This window comes from Apteryx rowi, unplaced genomic scaffold, assembly GCF_003343035.1.
Source record: "Apteryx rowi isolate R43461 unplaced genomic scaffold, aptRow1 scaffold_125, whole genome shotgun sequence".
In the NCBI taxonomy this organism is placed as follows: Eukaryota; Metazoa; Chordata; class Aves; order Apterygiformes; family Apterygidae; genus Apteryx; species Apteryx rowi.
In genome coordinates, this window is record NW_020447475.1 from 1,038,406 (window position 1) to 1,062,950 (window position 24,545).

The 24,545-nt window shown below is 34.5% G+C and overlaps 1 protein-coding gene across 3 annotated transcripts in view; it reads right to left on the bottom strand.

The window, feature by feature from the left end:
* The window catches only part of TAF2 (TATA-box binding protein associated factor 2), a 60,218-nt gene that overhangs the window by 16,418 nt on the left and 19,255 nt on the right, over positions 1-24,545 (bottom strand). For all 3 annotated transcript variants that reach the window (XM_026055683.1, XM_026055681.1, XM_026055682.1), the window contains exons 11-22: positions 21,437-21,572; positions 20,054-20,208; positions 18,045-18,159; positions 17,835-17,944; positions 16,993-17,058; positions 14,643-14,895; positions 11,164-11,304; positions 9,666-9,776; positions 8,128-8,321; positions 7,390-7,529; positions 2,593-2,662; positions 853-962 (exon numbers count right to left, since the gene is read on the bottom strand). In XM_026055683.1, coding sequence (XP_025911468.1) covers positions 853-962; positions 2,593-2,662; positions 7,390-7,529; positions 8,128-8,321; positions 9,666-9,776; positions 11,164-11,304; positions 14,643-14,895; positions 16,993-17,058; positions 17,835-17,944; positions 18,045-18,159; positions 20,054-20,208; positions 21,437-21,572 — 1,601 coding nt within the window. The remainder of the gene's footprint in view (positions 1-852; positions 963-2,592; positions 2,663-7,389; positions 7,530-8,127; positions 8,322-9,665; positions 9,777-11,163; positions 11,305-14,642; positions 14,896-16,992; positions 17,059-17,834; positions 17,945-18,044; positions 18,160-20,053; positions 20,209-21,436; positions 21,573-24,545) is intronic.

Consider the following 24,545-nt stretch of genomic DNA (forward strand, 5'->3'; position numbering starts at 1 on the left):
GCAAAAAGAGGTAATAGTTACAAGTAACATTGCACACACTCTTCTCTTAATGGAAAAAGGAAAAAAGAGAAAAACAAACTCTGATGGGAACATCATAACTGTTTATTTCCTGTGCCTGACACTTGGCAAATCCTACAAAACTGAACTACTAGTAGTTTCCCCCTTCAGCCCCTGGAGTGTAGCTCTAAACTTTTAAATGCTAAAAATAATGATACACAGAGAACAGACAGCCTCCAATGACCCAAAAGACTATATAAACGTTTATATGTAATCTGCATAGTAACGTGCCAAATGTTAAAGGGCAGTTTGTCAGGATTGTATGAAACTGCTTCAGTAACGAAAAACAGGTCAATGGTAAAGATGCAGATCCTTCTCTCGTCAGGATCTTTCCTAACCACACAAAGCAAATCAAATCTTAGGTTTAAAACAGCTTCCCAAAATCTCATTTAAATTATCTGTAGGAGTGTTATCCTTTCTTATACTCTCTCAGAGTTTAGTAAAAGAGGACAAAGACAGACTGCCTAATGTAAAGCAAACTATTAAGAAACAGGTAACATACACACCATTATTTAATGAAACATTCAGGGTGAATGTCTCAGTCAAAGAATCACGCTATGCCAAAGTGTATCAAAAGGACACTACAGTAGTGGAGAAAATAACAAAAAACAAGGAGCCAGGCAGTACTCTGCATCACTAACAAAGTTCAGTGGGTACATGATAGCAAACTTCCGAGACTGACTGTTCAATTTGTAACTATCAAACCTAAGAGCGCTCTTTGCATGTAAACCTGCATGCTTGCAGGTTTAYAAGATTGAATTCAAAGTATCCTACAATACAGAAAATAAAACCAACCTGAATTCATCAGTTTCCAAAGCTGATCTACCAGAGCTTCATTACATAAAGGGGACTCCATGTTCTTCGTAAAAGGTGGATTCTTAGTCAGCATATCCAGAATCTTATGCCTAAAATAAATAAAAATAGACCATTTTTTAATTAAATCCAAAAGGAATATACTAAGAATACAAAGTTTGATCAATTTGTAATATTCTTACAAACATTAGCCATTTTATTCAAATATAGGATTTCTTCCAAAATTTTAAAATTTGACTGTCACTGATATTTTAAGTTTTTAGCTCCTCCTTCTGTCCACAACATGCACACAGATTTATCATCAGCAACGTAACTTAAAGATAAAATGTAAAGTGAAACAAAGCAGGATATTATTAAACACCATTTCTTAATAGTTAGGTACCAAATTGTAGGCTCTATTATATTCTTTGGTAAATTAATAGATCTTTTCTGTATGCTGACTTGATAATTATAAAGAAGCCGCCACCCTGGTAAATAAACTCCTACTGACACCAAAGAATTTTTTTTTTTTTTTTAAGTTTAAATGTTTATGATTGTGATATAAAATGACAGGAATGAAAACACTGACTTGCACACCCTTCTAGAAAGGGACACTGTCACCCCTTAAGCTACGCTGATGTATAAAAATTTTGCATTTACCATCTTTTCCTACAATATTTACACACYGAGCTGAAAGCAGATACATTTTTTCACTTCTTTTAAACCTGGTCTTGAAAACATTTTATGAACGAAAATAATTATTTCTTCCATTTTTTATTATTTTAAACCATTTTCTCTGTATAGCCAGCTTCTTTCTTGCTATTTTATAAATTTGGGACAAGAAAATTCTGAAAGATCTTTTTTCAGAGGCTTATACACAGCACTTAACTCAAAATTCAAACAAACTCCTCTTGAAAGAGACTCGAATGCTCGAATGAAAATTCCCCTTCCTTCCTAGACTGCACCTGCTCTGGTGACTCTAGCTGTATCTACTTTCATTAACAAGAATGATGGCAGTAAAGTAGAGGACAATCCTGCAACTATGATCTTTTAAGAAACCAGCCAGAGACAGAAGGTAAAAGTAACACTATTAATCTTTGAAACTCAGTGTTGTAATGGTGGTCAGAAACAGAAAACACTGGGGAAAAGAACGATTAGGAACCTGCGTGTTCAGAGGTTTCTAATGCAGGTGCTAAAGTACCCAGTCACTCACTGGCTACAATAAAGCTGAAACCAACAGGCAATATTAGAGGTTATACCACATTTTCACATGTTTTCCTTTCACCCCATCTACAGTCTAACAATTGTGTTACACTGCCTGCTGGCAAAGCTTACTGTGCAGTATGTCTCAATCTTTGTCTTTTCTAAGTATCATAAAATCTTTTTACCATGTGGAACATTAGATTGGTATACGTCATTTGTCAGTATGAAATCTAACTTCAGTCATTCACCAGAGGAGTAGAACGTAAAAGACAAAAAAATATACATAATGGAGAGTAAAAACTAAGTATATTCGGTTTTGAGATGTGAACTGTTGAAAGATCAAAACAAGCTTCAATTTATATAAAATCATAAAACTGTATTTTCTATCTGTTAAGAAATATTAAGTAGTTAAGCATTTGATCTGTACACTTTTAAAGCCCGAAATAAAGTACCACCATTCTCTCCACTTTTTTTTAAGTGATCTCAGGCTAAGAATTCCAGTATTAGTAAAAATATTAGCCATTTATTGACCACACTAACCTTATGTAGGGTACAGGATCATTCTGAACCATAGTGAGCAGCCACTGTAGTTCTTCATAGCTCCTATCAACTGCAAGGAAAAATAAAACAAAATGGCTGTAAGTATACAGAAACTGGAATGGGTTTGATGAAGATGATCACAAATTCCTGAATCAGAACATGAAGAGGTTACCATTTCTCAGCTGAATCACTATAACTAACAAGAAATTGCGTCGTATTAATGATCTTCTTTATTTTAGAAAGCACAGAACCTTCAATATCAACACATTCAAATATATTTTCAACAATCTAAACCATATTTTCTGTGAGGAATATAGAAGATACAATTCTCATAGGTACACACAGGAATATGTGATAGATCCTCATCTATCTATAAATAGCATAGAAAGAAGAGGACTACAGGGCTTACCTAAAAGAGTAAACATACTCCTCTTCGTAGTCTTCTTTAATTTTTGAAACAGTATACTTAATAATTAAAATATATTTTGAAACTTGTTAGCACATACTTCTAGAAAATTGCTGCCTGACACTTTTTTAAACTAACTCATTGATTCTGCTTCTAACTTAAATTATGTTATAAAAATCCTTTGATTGTCAGAGTAACAATACATAAAAATTCTTTCATTTTTGAGTAACCAGTAATAATATTATCTGGTGTTTTTTCCTATTTTGTACTTTTTTTTTCCTCAGGTGCATAATTATAAGAGTCTACAGCCGTATTCTCGTTTCTTCAAAGCAATGAAGACCTCACTTAGGCTTTGCTTTAGTTCAGAATTAGGGGTGTATTAACCATTCCTGTAGAGACAGTTCCAAACACACTTCTGTTGCCTTCTATTTCATGATTCCTAGTAATTGTATTTCTTTCTTTCCAAATGTAGGGTATTGTCAGTTCTAAATAATTTAGTTCAACTTCCCTTCCTAATTTCAGTCATTTTTCAGTCAACAATTCCCAAATACAACTTTTCTAGTCCAACCAAACCTACTTCCTATTATTCCTTTGCTATTTCAATATGGAAAGTTGCTTTTAAAGGAAGACACAATTTGATTTAGAATTACATTAGGAGAATCAGCACTTGAAGACTATTTTACGCAAAGAAGTTACTGATTAGATTCATTCCTTTAATACTTTGGATAATTGGCAAGGTGATCTCTTGTTGGGCAGGCAATTAAACTACATTATAATATTGCTTAGAAGAAGGCTGAACAAGTCTTTTGCAGGCAGCTTGCAACTGAGCTCCAGTTTTCCTGCAAGCCAACAAGAACCAAACCGGTTACACCGAAGAGGCACTGAACCCGATGACTATACCCTGCCTTTAAACAGGATTTATTAGCTCAGGGTCTGCACTGTGCAAATCACAGCCACCCAGTTTAGGCCAGTTCTGAACCAATGCCAGAGCAAATTCGTATCTGCTCAAACAAGAGCCACAATCTCAGATTTGCCTTAAAAATCTGAGAAAATTAAAAAAAAAAAAAAAAGAGCTATGCCTGGGACATACTTTTAAGGTCTTACTGACTGCCTATGCTCAACTATACAAATGCAAAATTGTTTTGCATGGAAAAAAAMCCCCACACTTGTCTAACTATTTCCATTAGCAGTATCACAGAACTAATAAATCTGCACAGACAGACATTATTTAGTTTCTACATAAGTTTGGGAACTTTTCTCAATCAATACAAATACAATCATGCAGCAAAAACTTAAAACATCTGTGAGCACATTAAATCATAATTATAAAAAAGATGCAACTCTTTGGACTGCTACTGGAAAGGATTTTGAAATGGCCTTTGATTAGAGAATGAACAATCTTGGAGAGGAATCCTTTATTCTTATAGTGCTGGATAATAGAACCAAGAACACTACCCTTTGGGGGTAAAAAGTCTTTTTTACTTCCTAAATTTATTTGTGCTCGAAACAAAGTAAGTGTTCCCTGACATTTACCTTACAGTGTAAACTAGACATGTTAGACTTCAGAAAGTTTGCTACTAAGGCATTTAACCTGCTCTTCAAATATATATAGTAACTACATAATGTTTTGGGGAGCAAAACCAAATTAAACCTGCCATTTGGCTGAAAGAATCTTACTAGTTTCAGGAAAGATCTGTAGCTCTTCATATTTCTAGCAGACATAAAAGTGACTGATTTTTTTCTGAAGTAAAAATTCTCTTGACATTTTTTGAATTACAAGAGATTGCATATCAGTTCTCAATTCACAGCAGAGCATCTCTGCCCTAGACTTTAACATTCACAAAATTAGATAAACACGGATATTTATTTAGAACAGTTTGTTATTACTTGTTACAAACATGCAATTGCTTTGTGGTATATGTACAACTCATAAATCATATAACTATCAGAAGCTACCATTAAAAAGTTAATAAATCCTGTTCACTTCAAGCCAGTTTAGATCAACTGTCCAAGACCTTATACACTGCCTCAAGCATTTTATGGAGTTAAGATGTCTCAAAAAAAAGCCTTACTATTAACAGCAAAGAAAACAACTTCATTTCCACAGAGAAATGATTTATTTTAAAGTAACTTTAAAAAGTCAGTGCTATTCCTGCTGAGAGTTGATACAAAAACATGGCAGTTCCACACTGTCCCAGAAAATACAGACTTTTCTTTTCATGGAAATAACAAAATCAGCCAACTTCCTTTATAAGAACTGTTTAAAAGCCAACTTTGGCACAAGCAACAGGCATTAGATAGCTGATGTTTTACATCCAGTAAGAACTGGAAACCAGGTAAGTGGAACAATGAGCATCAGAGCTCTTGGCGATGGATGGCCAATCACTTCTTATTCCAGCGCCAGAGACGAAGGACTCTGCAAGACAAGCATTGCTGACTTCTTTATGGATAACTGAAGAAAGCACACTGAGTTTTTGAATTTATCCCTCTGCCAAAAAGCTACCAGTCTTACAGCAGAAATAGAAGCTAACGTACTACAAAGTGCTGTATTTGACAACAGAAACTGATGACAAGTTAAGATGGAAGGCTGCATCGTGAATGGTGGTGATTTTGCCGCACGCGTATATTTGCTTCTGCTATATCTGCACCAGAGAAAAAAGCCTTTGGCAAGGGGTAGGGCAGACAGGTACAGTAATAATCTAATACATCATCTCAGATCTGAAAGACAGCTCAGTCACACCATACCTTTATCTCAATCACTGACTCCTTTTCATCAAGACATCTTTCTACTGATCTTTCCCATTCAAGTTTTACCTTCCTGTATTTACAGAGTATTTCAGGCAACTTGTCCAATCTTGCTTGTACAGCAACTCATTTGACCAGCTCTTTTAAAGACGTAATGTATTACTTTGCTATACAAACATTTTTCTTACCCAAGCCAGTCATTAACTATAAACACCATCCATAAAAGGTCAAGAATTTAAGGAGAAAACATTATTTCTATCAGTTTGTCTTTCCAAAGGGTGAGATGAATTAGTGAGAAGATTATTCTAAAGGAACCCAGCTGATGAGTAAGCTTTCCATCCTCCAGCAAATTTTTCCACTAACCCTCTACGAAAGGAGAAACAGCGAGCTGTGCAACAGAGAGATACACAGTGTCAGCGGAGTTCTGAATTCTAGCTGGACATCACCAGTAGGCCACCACATGATACATCTGGGGTGAGTTTTGGATGCAGAATGCCCGCTGAATTACAAGACTGAGGGTGAGGATGATGCCCAGTGCACAGCCTCCCTTGAAGCTACTAGTTTTTCTTCCCAAGAGGCTGCTTTCAGTCTGTAGAAGCAGGTCAGAATTCCCTCACAGATATAGTCATCTGTAAGATTCAAACTGCCTTTAAATCTGTCATTGTCTACCTGGTTTGAGAAGTCTTTGAACAGAATGACAGACATAGGATCAAAGTAATCAACTTCTTATTAAAAAAAGAGAAAACAATAATTCATGAAGAATGCAAGGGAAACTCTCTATTATCCTGGAAATGAAAAGACAAAATTTGAGAATAATAAGTAGTAGTCTAGGACCAACTATTCTGCTCACAGACGAAGAATTTCAGATCTTGGCACTTTGATAGGGATAACCCTTCAAACACAAGAATCGTCACAAATTTGCAGCACAAAGACAACCCCAAGTAAATGAATAGATCAATCTAGTACACTAAACCCATTTATTTTTATAAAATGGGTATCATTAGACATAATTTTCAATTGTTTCTAGAAAATTTGCCAGGATTGAATTTTAACTTCAAATGGTAATCAAGAAAGCTACGCAGTATTTTTTCCAAAGACCTGCCACAGTCACTTAAAATAAAGACAGTATTTAGAAAATGGAAACATCTCACATACATAAGCTATGTATAGGGAATGGCAGAGCAAACTTAGTGAATAATCATTCAAATAATCTAAGCTTCCAAAATTTACATGCATAAGATGCATGCAAGTTGCAAAATAAAGAGATTAGTAAGGAGGTAAAGCAAAATTTTTGACTAGCAATTATGGTTGAAGTCAACTGAATCAAAAAGACTGAAAATGAGGCATTAGAAGAAATCTCCAGCATCCCTTACCACTACTTGTCACGCTGTCTACTCATTATTTCAAAACTTCAAGTATCTGATTCAATTTGCAAAATACACTGAAAAAAAAAATGCTCACCACATCTTCATAAAACTTGAATTCTCTAGGACAAAGCATTAATAGCAGGAATAATTCTTATCAATACAGTTGTCATCACACTCTTCTGGTGGACAGTATTTCAACCTAATATCAATGACGCGATTATTACATTTTTCTACTACCATCACAAGTTTTACAAAGTGACAAAATACTTTAAGAAGTACCTTTTGTATAATCAACAACAGCCTCCAATGCTGCTATTCGGACATCTACAAAGTGCCCATATTCTGCATATGACTTAAAGAGAGCAGGATCACTTGGGACATGACCATTCTTCTGAAGGACTCGAATAGCCTTTAAACAGCTAGATTTGATGGAAAGAGGAGATTTAGATGAGGCTTCTGGAACATCAACCGTGAAGAATAAAGTTACTTTCTTCAGAATGAAGTTATTACTGAGCACTTTTCCAATTCCTCTACAACCAAGTTATCCAAATTAACACATTACAATTATTTTCATAGTATTAACACAGAGAACTCATTAATTCTGAATTAGGCAGAAAGACTGGAACAAAATTCCCCACTGTGTCAAATTTAGAGTTTGGTTTCAGTAGAACCATACTAACTTATACAGAAAACGCAGGGCAGATATCGTTACCATGTTATCTTTTGCAAAACTTTCATAAATGCTCTATAATTAACAGATTTACAGATGCACAAGCACGATCAATTTAATCCTGCTATTAAAACTCCAGACTGATAGAATTTAATGTTGAAAAATAAAGCAATCAATAAAAATTTGCATTATCAATTTTCAAAAATAAGAAAGAATTTGCCATATAAGACTCAAGTGAGTTAACTAAAATCTCACTAAAATACTAACTACAGAGGCTATTCAAAAACAAAAAAATTTGTATTAACATGTCTGCTCTCTTTATATCTACAGCAATTATTAAAGCACACCTGACTGTAATGGTATGTCTGTAGCTGGGAAGAAGCTTCTCCATATTTAGGAACCGGGTAATTTCCTCAAGAATAAGTCGAACATCAGGATTTAAGTTATCTAATGTTCGAACTTCATTGTTCACACTGACTGCCGGAGTTACAGAGTTGGCTAGGGCATCAATCAGTTCAGCACGATAGTAGTTGTCTGAAAACTAGATAAAAATAGCATTAAAATAAGAATATATATTTTATTTTTAAAAAACAGAAATTTTGAAGCATTATTATAGAAAAAGATTTTTAAAATAAAAACTGAGTAACAAACTGCATGAGAAACCAAACAGTTGAATATGTTTCTCTAAATATGGATTTGAGAGAGAGTGTGCGCAAGTAGACATACTATTAACCACTAATCTTCAATTTGTAATAGCAGCATATTAGTAGTCATACACGGGTTTATAAAAATGAAAAATCAGGCATAGAAAGTTTTCCAGACCTGGAAAATAAAAGCCATTGTTTCTAAATGTGCTTGCGTTCAGATGTCTAATTCTCTGCCTCCTGGCCTTTATCAACCCTCTTACTTCAGTACTCTCAGCTGTGTTGCTACAGTGTGTGTTTCTACATACAAGAAAGCAAGGCTTTGTTCCACTTAACTTCAGGTACTTCACTGGGAAGATGATGTTAGGACCCTAGCAGCTGTAGGCTTCCTCTTAGGTACAGAGATGGAATCTTAAATCATCTTTGGATCTTAAATGTCCTTTAATCATCTTTTAGAGCTGCTCTGTGTCAGAAGAAAGTTAACATGACACTTCCAACTCAGATACTTTGGTTTAGTGATGGACCAAGATGAACCTGGGTTTTAGCTGTTATTTAACTAGATGAAGACCAACTTGTTCCATGAGCAAGATCTGACCTTCAGAACCCATAATCCTAGTCCCATGTATCATCCAAAAAAATATATATATATATATATTCCCTTTCTCTTTCAGATACTCTTCTCAGATTAAAAAACAAACACAACAACCTGAAAAACAAACCCTGTGCTTAGCTTTACATACTACGTTTATTCCRAAAACGTTAGTGCTCATGCACATTTCCTCAGAATACATGGGTTTCTTGAAAGAGAGACAAGGCAAGAAAAATGTATGCAAATGAAGACAGGCAGGTCTTTAGTAAGTCAACAAGCACAAAAAGCTTTGAAACATCTCAGGAATGCTACTACAGAAATGTCAGCTGCAGAATATTCACCAACATTTACTGCTGTTAAGCAGTTTGAAAAACCTGGAGAACAAACTCAGCCAACAGTATCTTCTTTTTGTTTGAATATATCTCCCAGTATGTATATACGTATGTACGTACATACGTGTGTGTGTGTAAAAATAAAAAGAAGGGGGTGATTTCACCTTTTCAGACAGAGGGCTTTTTCTAGCTTCTAATTTTTATCAACTTTGTTAGCTAGGTATTTGCCTAAGTATTTGTGACATAGTAGATCATACAATATACAAATTAGTCTTTTTTTCAACACAAAAGTGAGAGATTAAAATAAATACATTCTTTACCTTATTCTTCCTGTTATCATTATACTTGATCAAATCCAAAATAAACATTAAAACCTCCTTAGGACAGAGGTTGTGAACATCTCTCAGAAGAGCCATGGCAACAGGCATAGTCTGCAATAAAATTAATACTAACATCATTCTTCAATAACAAAAAGATAAGTTACGCTGTTAAAATGAGCAATTAACAATTTTATAATAGCAAATCTCTAAAAAGTTCTATTTAAATGCTTTTTGGAAGTCATATCATACACTTTATACTTTCCAGTTCCAGATCAAAGAACTACATACTTATTGCTCAATAATTAGTCATAGCGTAGGCAGACTTGACAATGCAGTATATCCAAGAAAAGTCTGATTCAAGGCACAAACACAAAAGTAGCAAACAGAAAATAATGAAACAGAAAATGACGATGGAACTCATTCTGAGATAGACAACGAATTTAGTTTTTTGGTGAACCTGATGTCTAAGCTCACATTACTATCACAGGACATATAGCCAATATAGTCACTGAAGCCTAAGCTCCCATTACCATCAAGGGATATATAGCCAATACAGTCAATGAAGCCTAAAGAGCCAATAGATACCTTTCTCAGAACGAGCTAAATAGCTCCCTAGGTTCTGCTAACATAAATTTAGGAATCTTGCTCCAGATCTGTACATTTGGGACTCCGAATTAAATGTCTTTGGCAGAAAAGCATAAGATTGAAAACAGTGAGAAAGAATGAACAATGACAAAAAGAGCATAAAGACACAAAAGACATCCTACAAAACAGAATGATGGGCAGAAGAATTAAGCAGTTTTGGACAGAATAAGAAAACAAGATTTGAATTTTCTCCATAATTAGGAATAGGAGATACGTGAAATAAGAATTCAATCACCCAGTAATTATAACATGAACCTTGAGCAAAAACCACTATCATTCATTTTAATGGTTATTCACTGTACAACTAACACATAAAGGTCCCAATAAGAAACCTGCACTAACATCAAACATGCTACAACACATGACTTTGACAACTAATAGGAAGGATGAGGCAACAGGGAGAAGATTATGCAGTGCCTTTAACCTTGAAAAAGCTCACCACCTGATGATCAGATTTACGAGATTTTGTTTCTATTATGAGATCAATGCCATTAATGAACTTAAAGATCAGCTGACAAACTTAGCTAAAAAAGCAAATGGTTAGCCTTGATACTGTGCAATAAATTCTACTTAAGAATGAGCTCAAAAATATTTGCAAATAAGTACTCCGTTTTTTTGAACAGATGGCTACTTTAACTTCAGCTTCTCAGAACAAAATATTAAAACTTTGGTTAACTAACTTCCGACAAAGATGGAACAAACAGAAGCTGAATAAGAAAGACTTAGTTATTCTGGATTTTTATGAAGAGGCAAAGTGACCACGCTATTGGTGTTTCTGTAATTGTCATCTGTAGGAACGTTTTTGTATTTTGACATTTCTTTAAAAATTTTCAATAAAAAAAATAAGTTTTACCTTTTGCAGAAAGTAGCTTTGAAAGTTCATAAAGTTGTTGGTCTTCACAATGTTTGGACAACTCTTACAACAAAACATTCGGGTAAAGAGTGACTTCATGGCTGGTGGTCCTGTCCACGTACTTACCATGGAATTTGCAATCTATATAATTAGGGTGGAAGGGAAGTCATATTAACGTCACCACTGCAGGTTTAGTTTGGCTGAACAAAAATACACATTTCCCATAATAAAAAAGAGTAATTGCCGAGAATGTCCTGCTCTTCAAATAGATACATATTTTCATCAATATATTATCTTATATTAGCTAAGCTTGCATTGCCATCCCTAATATACCTTCTATACAACAAAGGTAAACTTTATGAAAAATGGTTTCATTTGGAGGACATCTGCAACTTATCTTTCCATGATAAATTTCTGTTCTTAATTTTCCCTTTTATATATTAGGCAAATATTTGATGTTTATTAAGCCAAGTATTCTGACTTCACAGAAATCAATGATGGAAGAGGCATTTGCAATACCAGCTTCCCAAATGTACCGTGCCAGTAACCTCAACCTGGATTTCAACTAAGCTTCAGCCACCCTAGGAGTAAAAGACCACCCCTAAAGTGAAAGGCAAGTCAACTACCTCTCTAACTTTAACAGTGATTCACAAACAGACCATGCAATGAGACAAATTTATTGCTACAGTCTATTTTGGTGTAAGGAAGTAAGGCTCTATAAGGACAAAACTGTTATAGGGCCTGCCCAACATCCTGGTTTGGGATGTTTATTGTATGGAATAATAAAATTGTATAGAAAAGAATATGTATGCCTCATGACAGACTGTGTGTGTGTGTGTGTGTGTGTGTGTGTGTGTGTACACACAAATGGGGCCAAAGCATTCTACAACTTAGCAGCAACATAGAAGATTCCATTCTTACAGATCCTCCACAAACTAAGAAAAATACTATATTCACACAACATAGCAGAAGAAAATGAATTTGCTGATTTCTTGCTAAATTGCTTTAGCTTGTTTCAGAGGGTATTACATATGCAATAGAGCAAACAAGGGAAGAGGCTATCTGAAAGTGACAGCTATCAATTTCACCATTTCTCTCACATAAGGTGGGAGCTTTGTCATGAAAGCCATCTTCCCCTACAGCAGTTCTCAAAGGAAAGTTAGAGGGAGAAAATGCTGTAGTCAGACTAGATGTTCCCTTTGCAACAACCGAAGTCTTCTAACTAAAGATGTCAATACAGCTTTTTCTGTAATGTACAAAACCACTCTTACTAGAGAGGAAGCTTAATCCCAATGACTTCTTCAGGCTTCTACATCCCACTTTACTGAGATAGAAACCTGATGATGAACTTAAAACTGGCAAATGTGAAATTTCAGTAGCAGTGTGGCATAAAAAACCCAACACCCAAAATATTAGAAGAGATCACCATATTTACAAGACATTCAGTATTCATTAAAATTTGGATCTAAATTTTTTTAGAATGTACTTCTGTTCATTTTAAGCATTTCATTTTGTAAAATCTATAAAGAATAGTATTATCAAATTAAACAGCAGTAAATCCATCATATTTTTAGTAACATTTGGTTCTTATAATACGTTCTGACTCACGTGGATTTATGTTTTGAAATACTGAATCCAAGCTTTCTATTTATTCTACTGATATGCTACAGTCTGTAATATTCCACAGTTACCTGAATTAAATGTATTTGCAAATTCTCCACACCATAACGTAAAAGCCTTCCTTGCATTATTTCTACTTAAAAAGACTAAAGGATTTTGCTTGAACACTCTAGTTCTGCATTGCTTATTTTTAAGAGTTCTCTATTCCCTCAATCCAGTATAGCATAAAAAATTGGTAACTCATTCAACCTAAAATATAACTGTTACTCACAGCTATGGACCTCCTCAGTGCCTTTTTTTTTTTTTTTTTTTTTAAATCACCTTACATCACCACCACAGCAATGGACCTGCATCTACAGATGGAAAATCAGCTTGGAAACTCATGAGAATTAATACCATAACACAATTGTCTTCACTTTTCTCTTTAGGGTCATTTGTTACGAACTCAGCAAACAGTGTGCACCCGCACGTACGTGTGCATGTCTGCACATTATCATATATTTTGCCACTTGGACACTGGATAACCATAATATAGTTTATGTTCGTATACTGCACATTACACCGCAGAAGATATTCACTTATATCCCTATGAACTTCCTTATCACTGAGAATTCATTAATGTGTTATCTGGCTATTCTGTTCCTGAGAGACTGAAGTACTATTATGCAACAAATTACATAGCCCATTTAGTAAGTGTAGTAACCGAAATTTCTTAATGGAGTACCATCTATCATTTCTCGGTATCCAAACAAATAGACCTTAATGTTTGACAAAGTAATTGCAATCCAGCTAGAAGTTGACCTGATCCGCAGACCCAAGGTTCTTTTATGTGATTACACTGAGCAAAACTGATTATGATTATCAGCAGTCGAATTGTCTGAGAATTCAGAGCAAGGACAGAAAAAACAATTAAATTTAAGACATTGTAACAATTACTCTTTTAATATTCACTGGTGACAGGCACCTGCATTTTTAAATATTCTGAATGAATTCATTATGAAATACGCATATTTCAAGTCAGAAACTGGCACAATCAATACTAGCAGATACACTGACACTATTATGTCAATGTTTTGTAATGTTAAAATTGATTGTTACAAGCATATCTTGGATTTTGATTTTCAAAATATGTCCAAAGGATATACTTCCATACACATATTGAACTTTTCTCAAGAAGTACAGGGCAGAAAGCAAGCTATATACTATTAATATGAACTCTATAAACTGTCAAAAGCATTCATATTTAAACATGCCTTTCCTAAATATCTTAACCATTTATTCTTTTACATTTCCATCTGGTAGTTTTATTGGGATCTCTATTTTTAATTTTTAATGCTAATTTTGTGTCTACACAATCTTCTTTCTTCAAGGAAGGCAACTATTTGGCTTCTTAATATTTAAATTCAGATGAATATTACATTTACTTTCTGCCTCTATTCAACATGAAACAATACAGAGCAGCAATTTGAATTCACATTAGACAGAAATTTTACCACTCCAGATTCCTCAAAACAAAGGCCAAGAAATTTCCCAACAAAATTAAAAAAAAACATTTTGCCTCTGAAAAAAGTAAACAAAAGTCTTTTATTTCTGCCACTTCATCCGGAAAAATCCCTTGTGGTTTTTATGTCTGACATCTCAATTTTGACAATTATGAAAGCATTCTGCAGTCTCTATTTACAGGCTAAAATAATACGGCGCTCTTTTCAAATCAGTCATGTTAAAAAAATACTTGGCAAACACCTTTAAGAGGCCAAATATCAAGCCAATTTTAAGGACTGTGGTGAGTTTTGACTCATTTTCAAATGCTGACAATGCCTAGCAGATTTCTTTCGTTATTTTTGTCTACATACTCTCACCTTTGCAAGGCAGAAGCAGGCCAGCATTCTCACCCGGTAGAAGCACTGCTCTTGTTCTAGTATGTCGGTCAGTGCAAGCCGCGATGCCGGCGTGGGGAACTTCTCCAGTGCCAGAATGGCTTCTTCCTGGGCCACCACATCTCTCTCGTACCGAAGCTGATATTGCCACATGAAATCAGATTGTTCAAATTCCACCTTCCTCAGTACTGACATATCAGGATCTATTCTTATCCAGAGCAAAGGGGAATCAGCGCTAAGACAGACATGAAAAACGTTAATAGCTACAACATTTCAAGACTACAGAAATTAAAAATATATCCTGACTTTTTATTATTTTTGAAATACAGAGTCAAAGAAACACAAAATAATTAAGGTTGGAAGGGATTTTCAGAGGTCATCTCCAAAATGAGGAACCTCCTGTTCCTAGGACGGCAATTCTACAACCTCCCAGGATGAATCCAACCCTCAAATATATTGAGGTGAATGTAGTATTGCAGTATTTTTAGACCTACAGTTCTGAAAATTTCCTGATAAGCTACTGCATAGTCTCAATATACTTAATTTTACTTCCTCAGACACCATAACTTTCACAGTGGAGTAGAACTTTATCACCTGCTACAGTTTAAGACTACCAAAAAAAGATATCTAACAGAAGATCTCGTGGTAATAATCTAGGTTTTTATATACTGATTTTCATCAATAGACCTGAAAGTGCTTTACAAACACATGCTAGCATATGGAAAGTGGACAAGAGTAATCACACATTTGCACAGAATTGCCAGGCCAAATGATTGTAAACTGAACGTATCCACAGACAGGACTTAAAGCTGTAACCTAAAGGTGAAATGGACCATTAAAGTTTTAGCAGCCCCAAAAATAAAGTTATTCCCATCAAAAGAAGTGTTTTATACTTTACTATTCATGTAGCACTGTGACTGCACAAATCTTTTATGGGAGCAGCAAATACAAGTTAAAACTAATAATAAACTCTCTTCCACAGTTTGCCATACAAAATCCATAACAGACACTGAATTGGGTGAGAGCAGGGAACGAGGAAGGTTATCCAAAAGAGCATCTTTATAATATGATACATATTTCTATACACATTTGTAGAACATCTAAAATTACTATCAGGATAGTTGCTAGAGAAGAAAGGATAGTGAAAAGAAGTATGCACACAAGGGATTTAGAGGAACAGAAAAGAAAGACGGTTATTGTATATGCTTGGAGAAGAAAAGTCCAAACAGCACAGCAGAACTGACAGCGTTACAGAACAGAAGAGGAGCAGACAAACAAAGTGTAAGGGACTTGCCTAAAATCACATGCCAGTTCAAAGGTAGTTCCAAGAAGGTAATTAAGGTCTCAGCTCAGCGTAATGCAATAGCTACTTGAATATAAGTCACCAGAACTATTCACAACATATATGCTAGTTGCTCTCAAACACAATTTTAAAACCATTTATTCATACAGACTTTTCATATAGAAATGATAAATATAGCTTCCTCGATGAAAATATCTCCTACAAAATTATTTCTGGTCATATCCCTAGATGAGGTTTAATTTAATGGAAACTCCAGCTCTTTAAATGTGACAACCAATCTACCATTCTTCAAAGAGACACCATTAGTTTTCAACAACAGATTATTTACTTTACTTTACTTATCAGCCAGCAAACAAGGTGCCAACACCTTCAATATTTCTGAAAGCAACACTGGTTCCAGCTCAAGGAGGGTACAATGGGTATTTGTTCTGAGCAAGAATTTGCTTGCATTGAGCCGACCAGTCCCAACTGAAATTAATGCTAATAATAATAATAATAATTCTTTAGTATATAAATTTCAGCACAAAACACTTGCACATCATTAAGTTAAACCTATCTCAGGTTTCAGGAACTTGTCTATCTCAGTCTTAGTTAAATGGTTATCACTGAGATCCAACAAATTTGCTCTGAATTTGTTCCAAGCAAATTCTATGGCAAGGCAAAAATCGCAATCAACACGTCTTCATTAGGACTTGTTTACATTTTATCTGTAAAGTCACCTCAAAGATATCATTAGAAATGCGTGTGAATGAATCTGGGCACATATTCTTTCACATTATCACGACTGACTCCATTTTTTTTCCCCAAAACTATTTACAGTAGTTAACCCATACATTTTGCACTACACCAGTATTTTCCCAGCTATAGAAGAAAAGTCTCAATTAAGGCAAAGAAATGTAGTATAGTCTTGAAATTTGTCAGTCACATAATGAAGTAAAATGTTACTATCAAATCCTTCAAAATATCATGCTTGAGACAATCAGAATGTGGATCTGTCTCACACTGTAAAACTCYAACAAACAAACTTACTCCATGGCAGAAAGGTCCATGTCCACCTCTTCTCCATTCATCAGTGGAATCTTTTTCTTCTTATTTCTATTTTTAAAAATATCAAAAAACTACATATTTAGAAAACTACCATATCAATGTAGGCATGCTTAAATGAAGTTCAATTTTGCAGAAGTCTCTGCGTATTTTACCACACGTAACAATAATGCTCTCTCCAGGAAAGAATATTCGTAGTGAAAACCGAGAGCTGACAGTGTACCACTTTGTTTAAAAAATAATCATCAATATTTTCCATTGGCTTAAAATAGACTCCCAACATGTTTAAAATTACACATACACATACAGCTTTGAAAAGTAGGAGCCAAAGTAGCTATAAAAATGTATTAGAAATTGAGAGAATCTACTTAGGAAGTATTTTATTTGTCTTGCTCATTAGGCTTAGTGAACAGCCCTGGCACTCTAAAAGAAAATGAAAACTACATGTTTTATTCAAACATCCTCACTTGAAATATTCTTTGCTGCTCACATTTGTTTTCCCTCTAACTGAGATATCCCATTCAGAGGCACTTTGAATAATCTGCTGAAGAGAGATTTCTCACTCAACTCTTATATAAAGAAGTTCTTTATAAGATTTTTAAAAGGATTTAAGACCTTTAGTCATAATTTAGAACTACATATAAAATGTAATGTTTCCCACTATCCATGGAAGGCAAGGAGAGTAGTAAATTCTTTTTTTTCTCCCCATATATCATAGGTAAATCTATACAATTACAAATGTTAAAATGCATATATCTATCATCAATGCGCTGTACCTTTTCACATTTCTACACTCATATCTATGCAGTTCATATATTAATTCTTACCTTCTACTTTTAGAATGGCAAGGTATATCATGTTTAAGACTATTTTCTTCAATCTGCAGTGTGTGGTTGAATGATCCATCAAGTTCTTGCACTGTCACTTTAAGAGGACCCTTAATGTTCAAGAGATTATTTTATTAGCATTAAAAATCATGTTTATTAATGCAACCTCATACTCATAAATTTAGGTAAAATATGGAAAATTGACCCTACCACATATTTCTGAGTCCCAGGAGATGTGTAATCTTGCTTTATTTCCAATTCCAGTACATTCCGTTTTCTATTAAATGCAAAGCTACCATAAAATTTTACCACTCCACTCTGATCCCTAAAAAGTAGTATAGGAATTCTAGGGCACAATGCAGTAGTTACAAACAAACATAACTTTCAGAGTCTTCACTCACTTTTTACATTTGCTTTAAGCTTGYTTATTCCTAGAATTTCTTGTTTCAAGAAAAATCGGGAAACAAAAACACCACGTTCCTTCCAGTCCCATCAAAGTTAAAGCACTGTCCTGAGAGAACATTTTCATTATTTTTTCTTTACACAGGTTTTAATGTACATTCACACAACATACATAAAAACCAGAATATTCTATTGAATATTGTGAAGTACAATGAAAATCATCTATGAAGAAAAAAGTGATTATGAAAAATTTCTTGAGTAATTCCAATATGATTTGTTTTTCTATACACTTCAGCTAAATGAATTTCAGGGGAATTCATTAACATTAACTTATGTAAAACATTACCTTATGTTTTCTACCCAGACTATATTTAACTCAATTATTTTATTTCAGTTTTTCAAATTGGGTCATTGTGTGTGTTCCTAGGTACACAGTAGGACTGAAAACAAGTAATGATCTCACTCAGCATTTTATCACAGGCAAAAACTACTTCAAGTCAACCATTCCTGTGAATAGGCTCATCATTATCTGTGTGACAGCCATTACTGCATTTTATTTATAGTAAAACTAAAACATTAGAATGAGCTCTTTTACTCTAGTACATGCTCCCCAAAAGTCTGACACCACATGACAAAAGCAAGGAAGGAAAGTCTGTTTTTTTATATCCTGACATTTAATGGAAGAGTCACCAGACTCAAACAGACCTCTTATACTCATGTGACTTTTCTCCCAAAATATGGGCTTTTGGTGAGATACCTGAGACAGACTGGTTCTGTTCACAGTGGCTGCCTTCATAAAAGTCCTTGACTTTGCCATAAGGTATTTCGATAGAGTGCTCATGTACAGACAAAACCCCAATATTTTCCAAGTGCTTGGCCCTGCTAAGTATGGAAATTAGAATAAACAATGTGATATATGAAAGACCCAATGCGTATTTATACTTTATGAATACTTTGATCCAGATATAATACTAGCATCTCACATTATTTATAAATATTAATTTTAGAGTGTTTTTTAGCTTAGATACTGAGAAGTACTAATGTTATTTATGGCAAAAGTAATTTCAAATAAATAATCCCTGAATACAAATATCTACTTCTGTTTTCTGTTAGAACAATAAGATACGGTTTTGTTGCAGTCAGGTATGACTTCACCTGCAGTCATGTTAATTAAAATTACCAATTAAATGTAAATGTAATATGTAAGCAAAGCCCTGTAAAATGAAGCAAGTTCAAACTCAGCCTCCTATCAATCTAAAAAAAGAAATTTCTATTTTGTGATTAATATCACTGAAATTTGAAGAATCTACACACAGGTTTATTTTACCTGAAATTTTAATACTAATACACGCTACCAAGCAATATATTAAATTTAGTGTATTTTAAACTATCAGTCAGTAATCCTATATTACTTATTTCATGGTGATTTACTGGAAATCACATCTGAAAATGCACCAGACTATAGCATTTTCCATGTCAGACTTCAACATATTTCTGCGGGCAGTGTCCTCTGGATCCCTTTAGTATAATTTGGCCTTAAATTCCACCAGAGTTCCTGTGCTTCTTTCAAAGCAAAACTTAAAAACACAGCAATCCCTTCTAGTAAAGAGCACCCAAAAAGCTAGTATACTCTAAATGACTATGAAAGGAGTGTGAATCTGTGGCTCATATCTATTTCTGATTCAAAGAACAATGTACTTAACTGTTTAAAGCAAAGATATTTCATATCTTTCTTCACATTCCTTTAATAGGGCCAATTAAAAGAAAATAAATTCACTCTCCATATTAACAATCCAGACCAAGAATAAAAAGGATACACCCACTGCTTTATTAAAGGTTGGATGTCTTTGCCAGAGACATTTGAGATAGATTTCAAAAAGCCAGATGTGGAAACCAACATCTGACTCCACATGTGTGACTGGAACTTCTGAGACGAAGCAGTGCTGGCCAGACTCAACAACTTGTTGAAAACCTAAAACGATAAAAAGTTACTTTCATTACTTTCCCTAAGAACTTCAATATACAAAATAAGCTTTTCTGTTTAACTGCAGCTGAACAGCAACCAAAAGGCGAATAAACTCCATCCTGGCTTCAGAAAAAATTGTCTTTTAAAATAGCAGAATTGTGATTTGCAGATAGGAATGCATCTGCACTTAATGCAAACCATCCATGATACTAAGGAAAAAAACCACTGAAACTGAAACCAAACCAATACCCCCAGCTTCTTAGCATGAGAAATGTTTACTGGGGTAATGAAAATAAGCTAAAATGTCTTCTCATCACTGCTACAGGCACAACTTAACACACAGCTTTTTAATAAACAGAGCTGAATACAGATTTGAATACAGAAATACATTTTGGTATCCATTCTCTAGCTCTAAGCACATCAAAGGCACAATTCACAGCCATGTAACTTGTGAACTTTGTCACTGCAAGCATTGGTGGCTTTTCACACTCCTTCACCCCTGTATTATCGTTTGGCCATGTTTTTAATCCATTCGCTTTACCTGAGCGTGCTTTTTCAAATAACCAACTTTCTAGGAGTTGCATATGCATCTTTTTCATAACCTAAACCCAGCACTTCACGTACAACCTTACCATGCTCTTACTCACAGTCCATTAGAAGACTATGAGCTTTCAAAAGTTACCTGTAATAAAACAGATCATTGAACTTCCTGAGTTTTAGGTACAAAACATTTCAGTTTCAGTTTAACAATTCAGAATAAAATGACAATCTTCAATTGCTTTTTTCTAATACAATGATCTATGCTCCTGCTAGCACTGAAAATTTTACAGAGTGGAGAGAACAGAAGTTGGATTCTAATTACTTTCATTATTTATAAATTTTATTATGTTAGCCCACAGGAACACTAGTTATGGGTCAGTAAATAAGTCTGTGCTGGAGCAGGTTGTCAGTGTTAAAAAAACAGTCATGGTAACTAAAGGCAATGAAATTTCTTAATATTAAAGAGAATATGCAATATATAAGATATATAATACTAGTTATGTATGAGAATATAATAGCTAACCTTATTCTAACACAAATGACCTGCATTTTATGTTCATTCTATCCTGCTGAAACTGAAAACACAAACAGAACCCTATGGTGACTTATTTTTCTTAAATTTCATTTTATAAATAGAAATTGCAATTTAAGACAAAAAGTTGTCTATATTCCACATAGGCATTTATACACCTACCTGTAACATGAACTCCATGCTGATCCTGTTCTCAATCAGTCTCATAACAAGATGCGCTTTACACTGGAACATAGTGTAATATTCCCACGACAGTGTATGGGGGTGTTTGATAGAAAAATGTAAATGTGATGCAGGGCTGGAAAATAAAAAGCAGCTCTCTATTTTGAATTTTATGGCATGAAAAATAAAATAACTTCTAGTAACCAAGACAAATGTGCACCAAAATTCATATTGCTTCTGCCACTTTAAAGCTATAACAGGCTTATAATGATTGCACACTTGTACGAAAAGGTTACCTGGGTGTACATACACTGCACACAGCAAGAACTGTAGAGAAAATGGTGACAGATAATACATGTTGTATAGYAGCTTCTCAAAAATAAAGTGGTAGCAGTAAAAACCAGGGCAAAGAATCTATCACTCATGTCCCGCACGAACTGCATTACGCATGAATTGACATTATCCCTGCTCCGCATCTGTTTAAAAGTAATTGTACATACTGAATATTTTATATTTAAATAAATAATTCTTGCAATTAAAGAAAAATAAGTGTTCTAAGGGTCACGGCAGACTTTCATGTGATGAGCCAAAGGAATTGCTTGGTTTTTGTTTTAGTTAGCAACTTTATGCTTTCAGTACTTTGGCACATTGATGTCTTCTAAATCAGATATCATGCCAAGGAAGACTGTGCAGAGCATCATGTTACGGGAGCCACACTGTTTCCATAACCTGAACTATATCTGTTCTCATTCACAGCTCTATAGGATGTCCGTGCAGACATACCCTTTGTGTCTATAAGCAAAATATTTAAAATGGTTTAATTTCATCCGATATTGGAAGACAAACAAATGGTGAAAACTCTGAAAATTTTTAAAAGCAGAACTGATTTCTGGACAGCCTTAGTGGCTGTAAAACAAAAACAAAAACGGCCTAATTCTGATAAGCTTTAAAATTAATTTTCTCCATCAAGTTTTACATTTCAGAACACAAGCTCTCTAACTGTTGAAAAGTAACTGTAATACTGTACTTGAGAGAAATCAGACCTTTTGCCCACTTCTCAATTATTTGAGAATTTTTTTTTGGAGATAATTACATTTGCAAGTCTGAATTTATTTCACTAAGACTGCAGCAACTGTATTTTGCTACCTTTTTTCTCTGTTATTTTTATAAGGCAATTGAGTTTTCCATGAACAAGTAATAAAACCTTAAGAAACTGAACCCACATTGTCTACTTCTTAAGTAGTAGAAATCTGGATTTGTTTTATGCTGGTTGGTGGAGAATCACAAGTTAGCTACTGTGACACAGAAAATGCCAGATACTTAAAATTTCTGTGTTTGAAACTTTTCCCCAGGTGACTCTTGCTTATAGATAACTTAATTAAATGACTTGAAGATGGACCAGGCACCATATTTGACCAAAGGCTTTAAAAGACGACACTGCAAGACAGAAAATAATTCATGAACTCTAGCAATCAAAGACAAGAGCAATAAGCCTGACCTTCCAGTGCCAGCTATCTCAGGAAAAGTCAGATCCTCCAGCACCCTCAAAGACCTACTGAACAGACCATTTTAACTTTTGACCAATCTTTCCATGTGCTTGCAAAGATGTACGCCAGCAGGAAGCATTATGCCAGCAGAGGACCAGCACCTGGCTCCTTGTCTGCAACTCTTCAGGGTTTCAGGAGATGGCATGGACCAAAGTAGCTGCAACCCCTTAATATTTTTTCCATCTTTTTATTTAGTGGGAAATTTCCTTGACTTCACTCATGCATGACTATTTAAACATATTAAGATACAAGAAGAAAAGTATCTCTAAATTTAAGCAAGAGCTGCACTTTTTAGGTGTATTGAGTATACGAATCAGAAGGTAGTTGGGATTACTACTTGCTGTTTCAAGTAGGTAGGCAGTTGTTAAACATCTCCTTATCAAATTGTCCTGTTATTTTGGATAATACTTCTGTGTTCCAGGGTATGGAAGAATTAGTAACCATGAAAGAATTTAAATGTAAGAAGGAAACTGAGGTTGTGGCTCAGACATTATATAATAATCTGGTTTCAGTATGAAACTGTTTATCCAGCTTCAAATTATACACTTGATTGACTTTGGTAAAATTCTTTTCTTGGAAATTACAACCAAGCCAGGACCCACATTCTTGGACTTCTTAATTTTACTAAGTGTTGATTGATTTTGGTACTAGTTACACTATTTAACTGCAAATCAATACTAGGACCAGTTTGTTTGCATTTGAGAAGTATGTTTTGTAGTTCATTCAGTACTGACACATTTCTTCTGATTATATTTTTCTTCAATCATTAGACTTTTAAAACTTACACTGACCTTTCATCAAATCAGATTCAAAATTAGCAATAAGGTCCTAGAACCTTTGTGAAACTGGAAAAACTACCACCTCTTCCAAGAAAGCTTATAATGTTCATGCTCTTGAATGCATTCCAGACATTTAAGGTAAACCTGTCAATATGCTTCTTTTACTTTAAAAACCTAAAGAAATGTACACAGATATATTTCATTTTTACAGCAGAGTGGTACCACCACAATCAAAGAATGAAGACAACCAAAATCAGAGGGGAGAACATAAGACTAAAACGTAACAAGCACAAAACTTCATTTTGAAACTCTCAGCCATACAGCAGTCAACCTGCAGAGTTTCCTTTCTCTTACTATCCCAAACTCTGGGGGTTTTTTGTTTGTTTTTTAAAGAAATGTTGTGGATAGCAGTGTTTGTGTTTCACTACACACAAACAGGAAGAATTTGTGAAACCTATGCTTTGGGCAAAAGTGAATTCATGTTTCTGAAAGAAGCTTTTTTTGTTGCTTTTAGGTTTTTTTTTTTTTTTTTTTTAGAAATTTATTTCCAAATTCTAATTCTAATTTAGTTAAAAAAACAGACTAACAATTAGCCTAACTTTCTTCACACTATTATGAATTGGGAGTGCTGTAATACAAATATGCCTGGCAGGAAACCATATCATAACCACTATAACAAAGAAACACAAAAAATATGTTGGAGAGAAATGGTCTAGCCATTGTCATTATAAAAATATCCTCCCTAAATATGCACCACTTCCCAAAGTCAGAAATGCATAAATA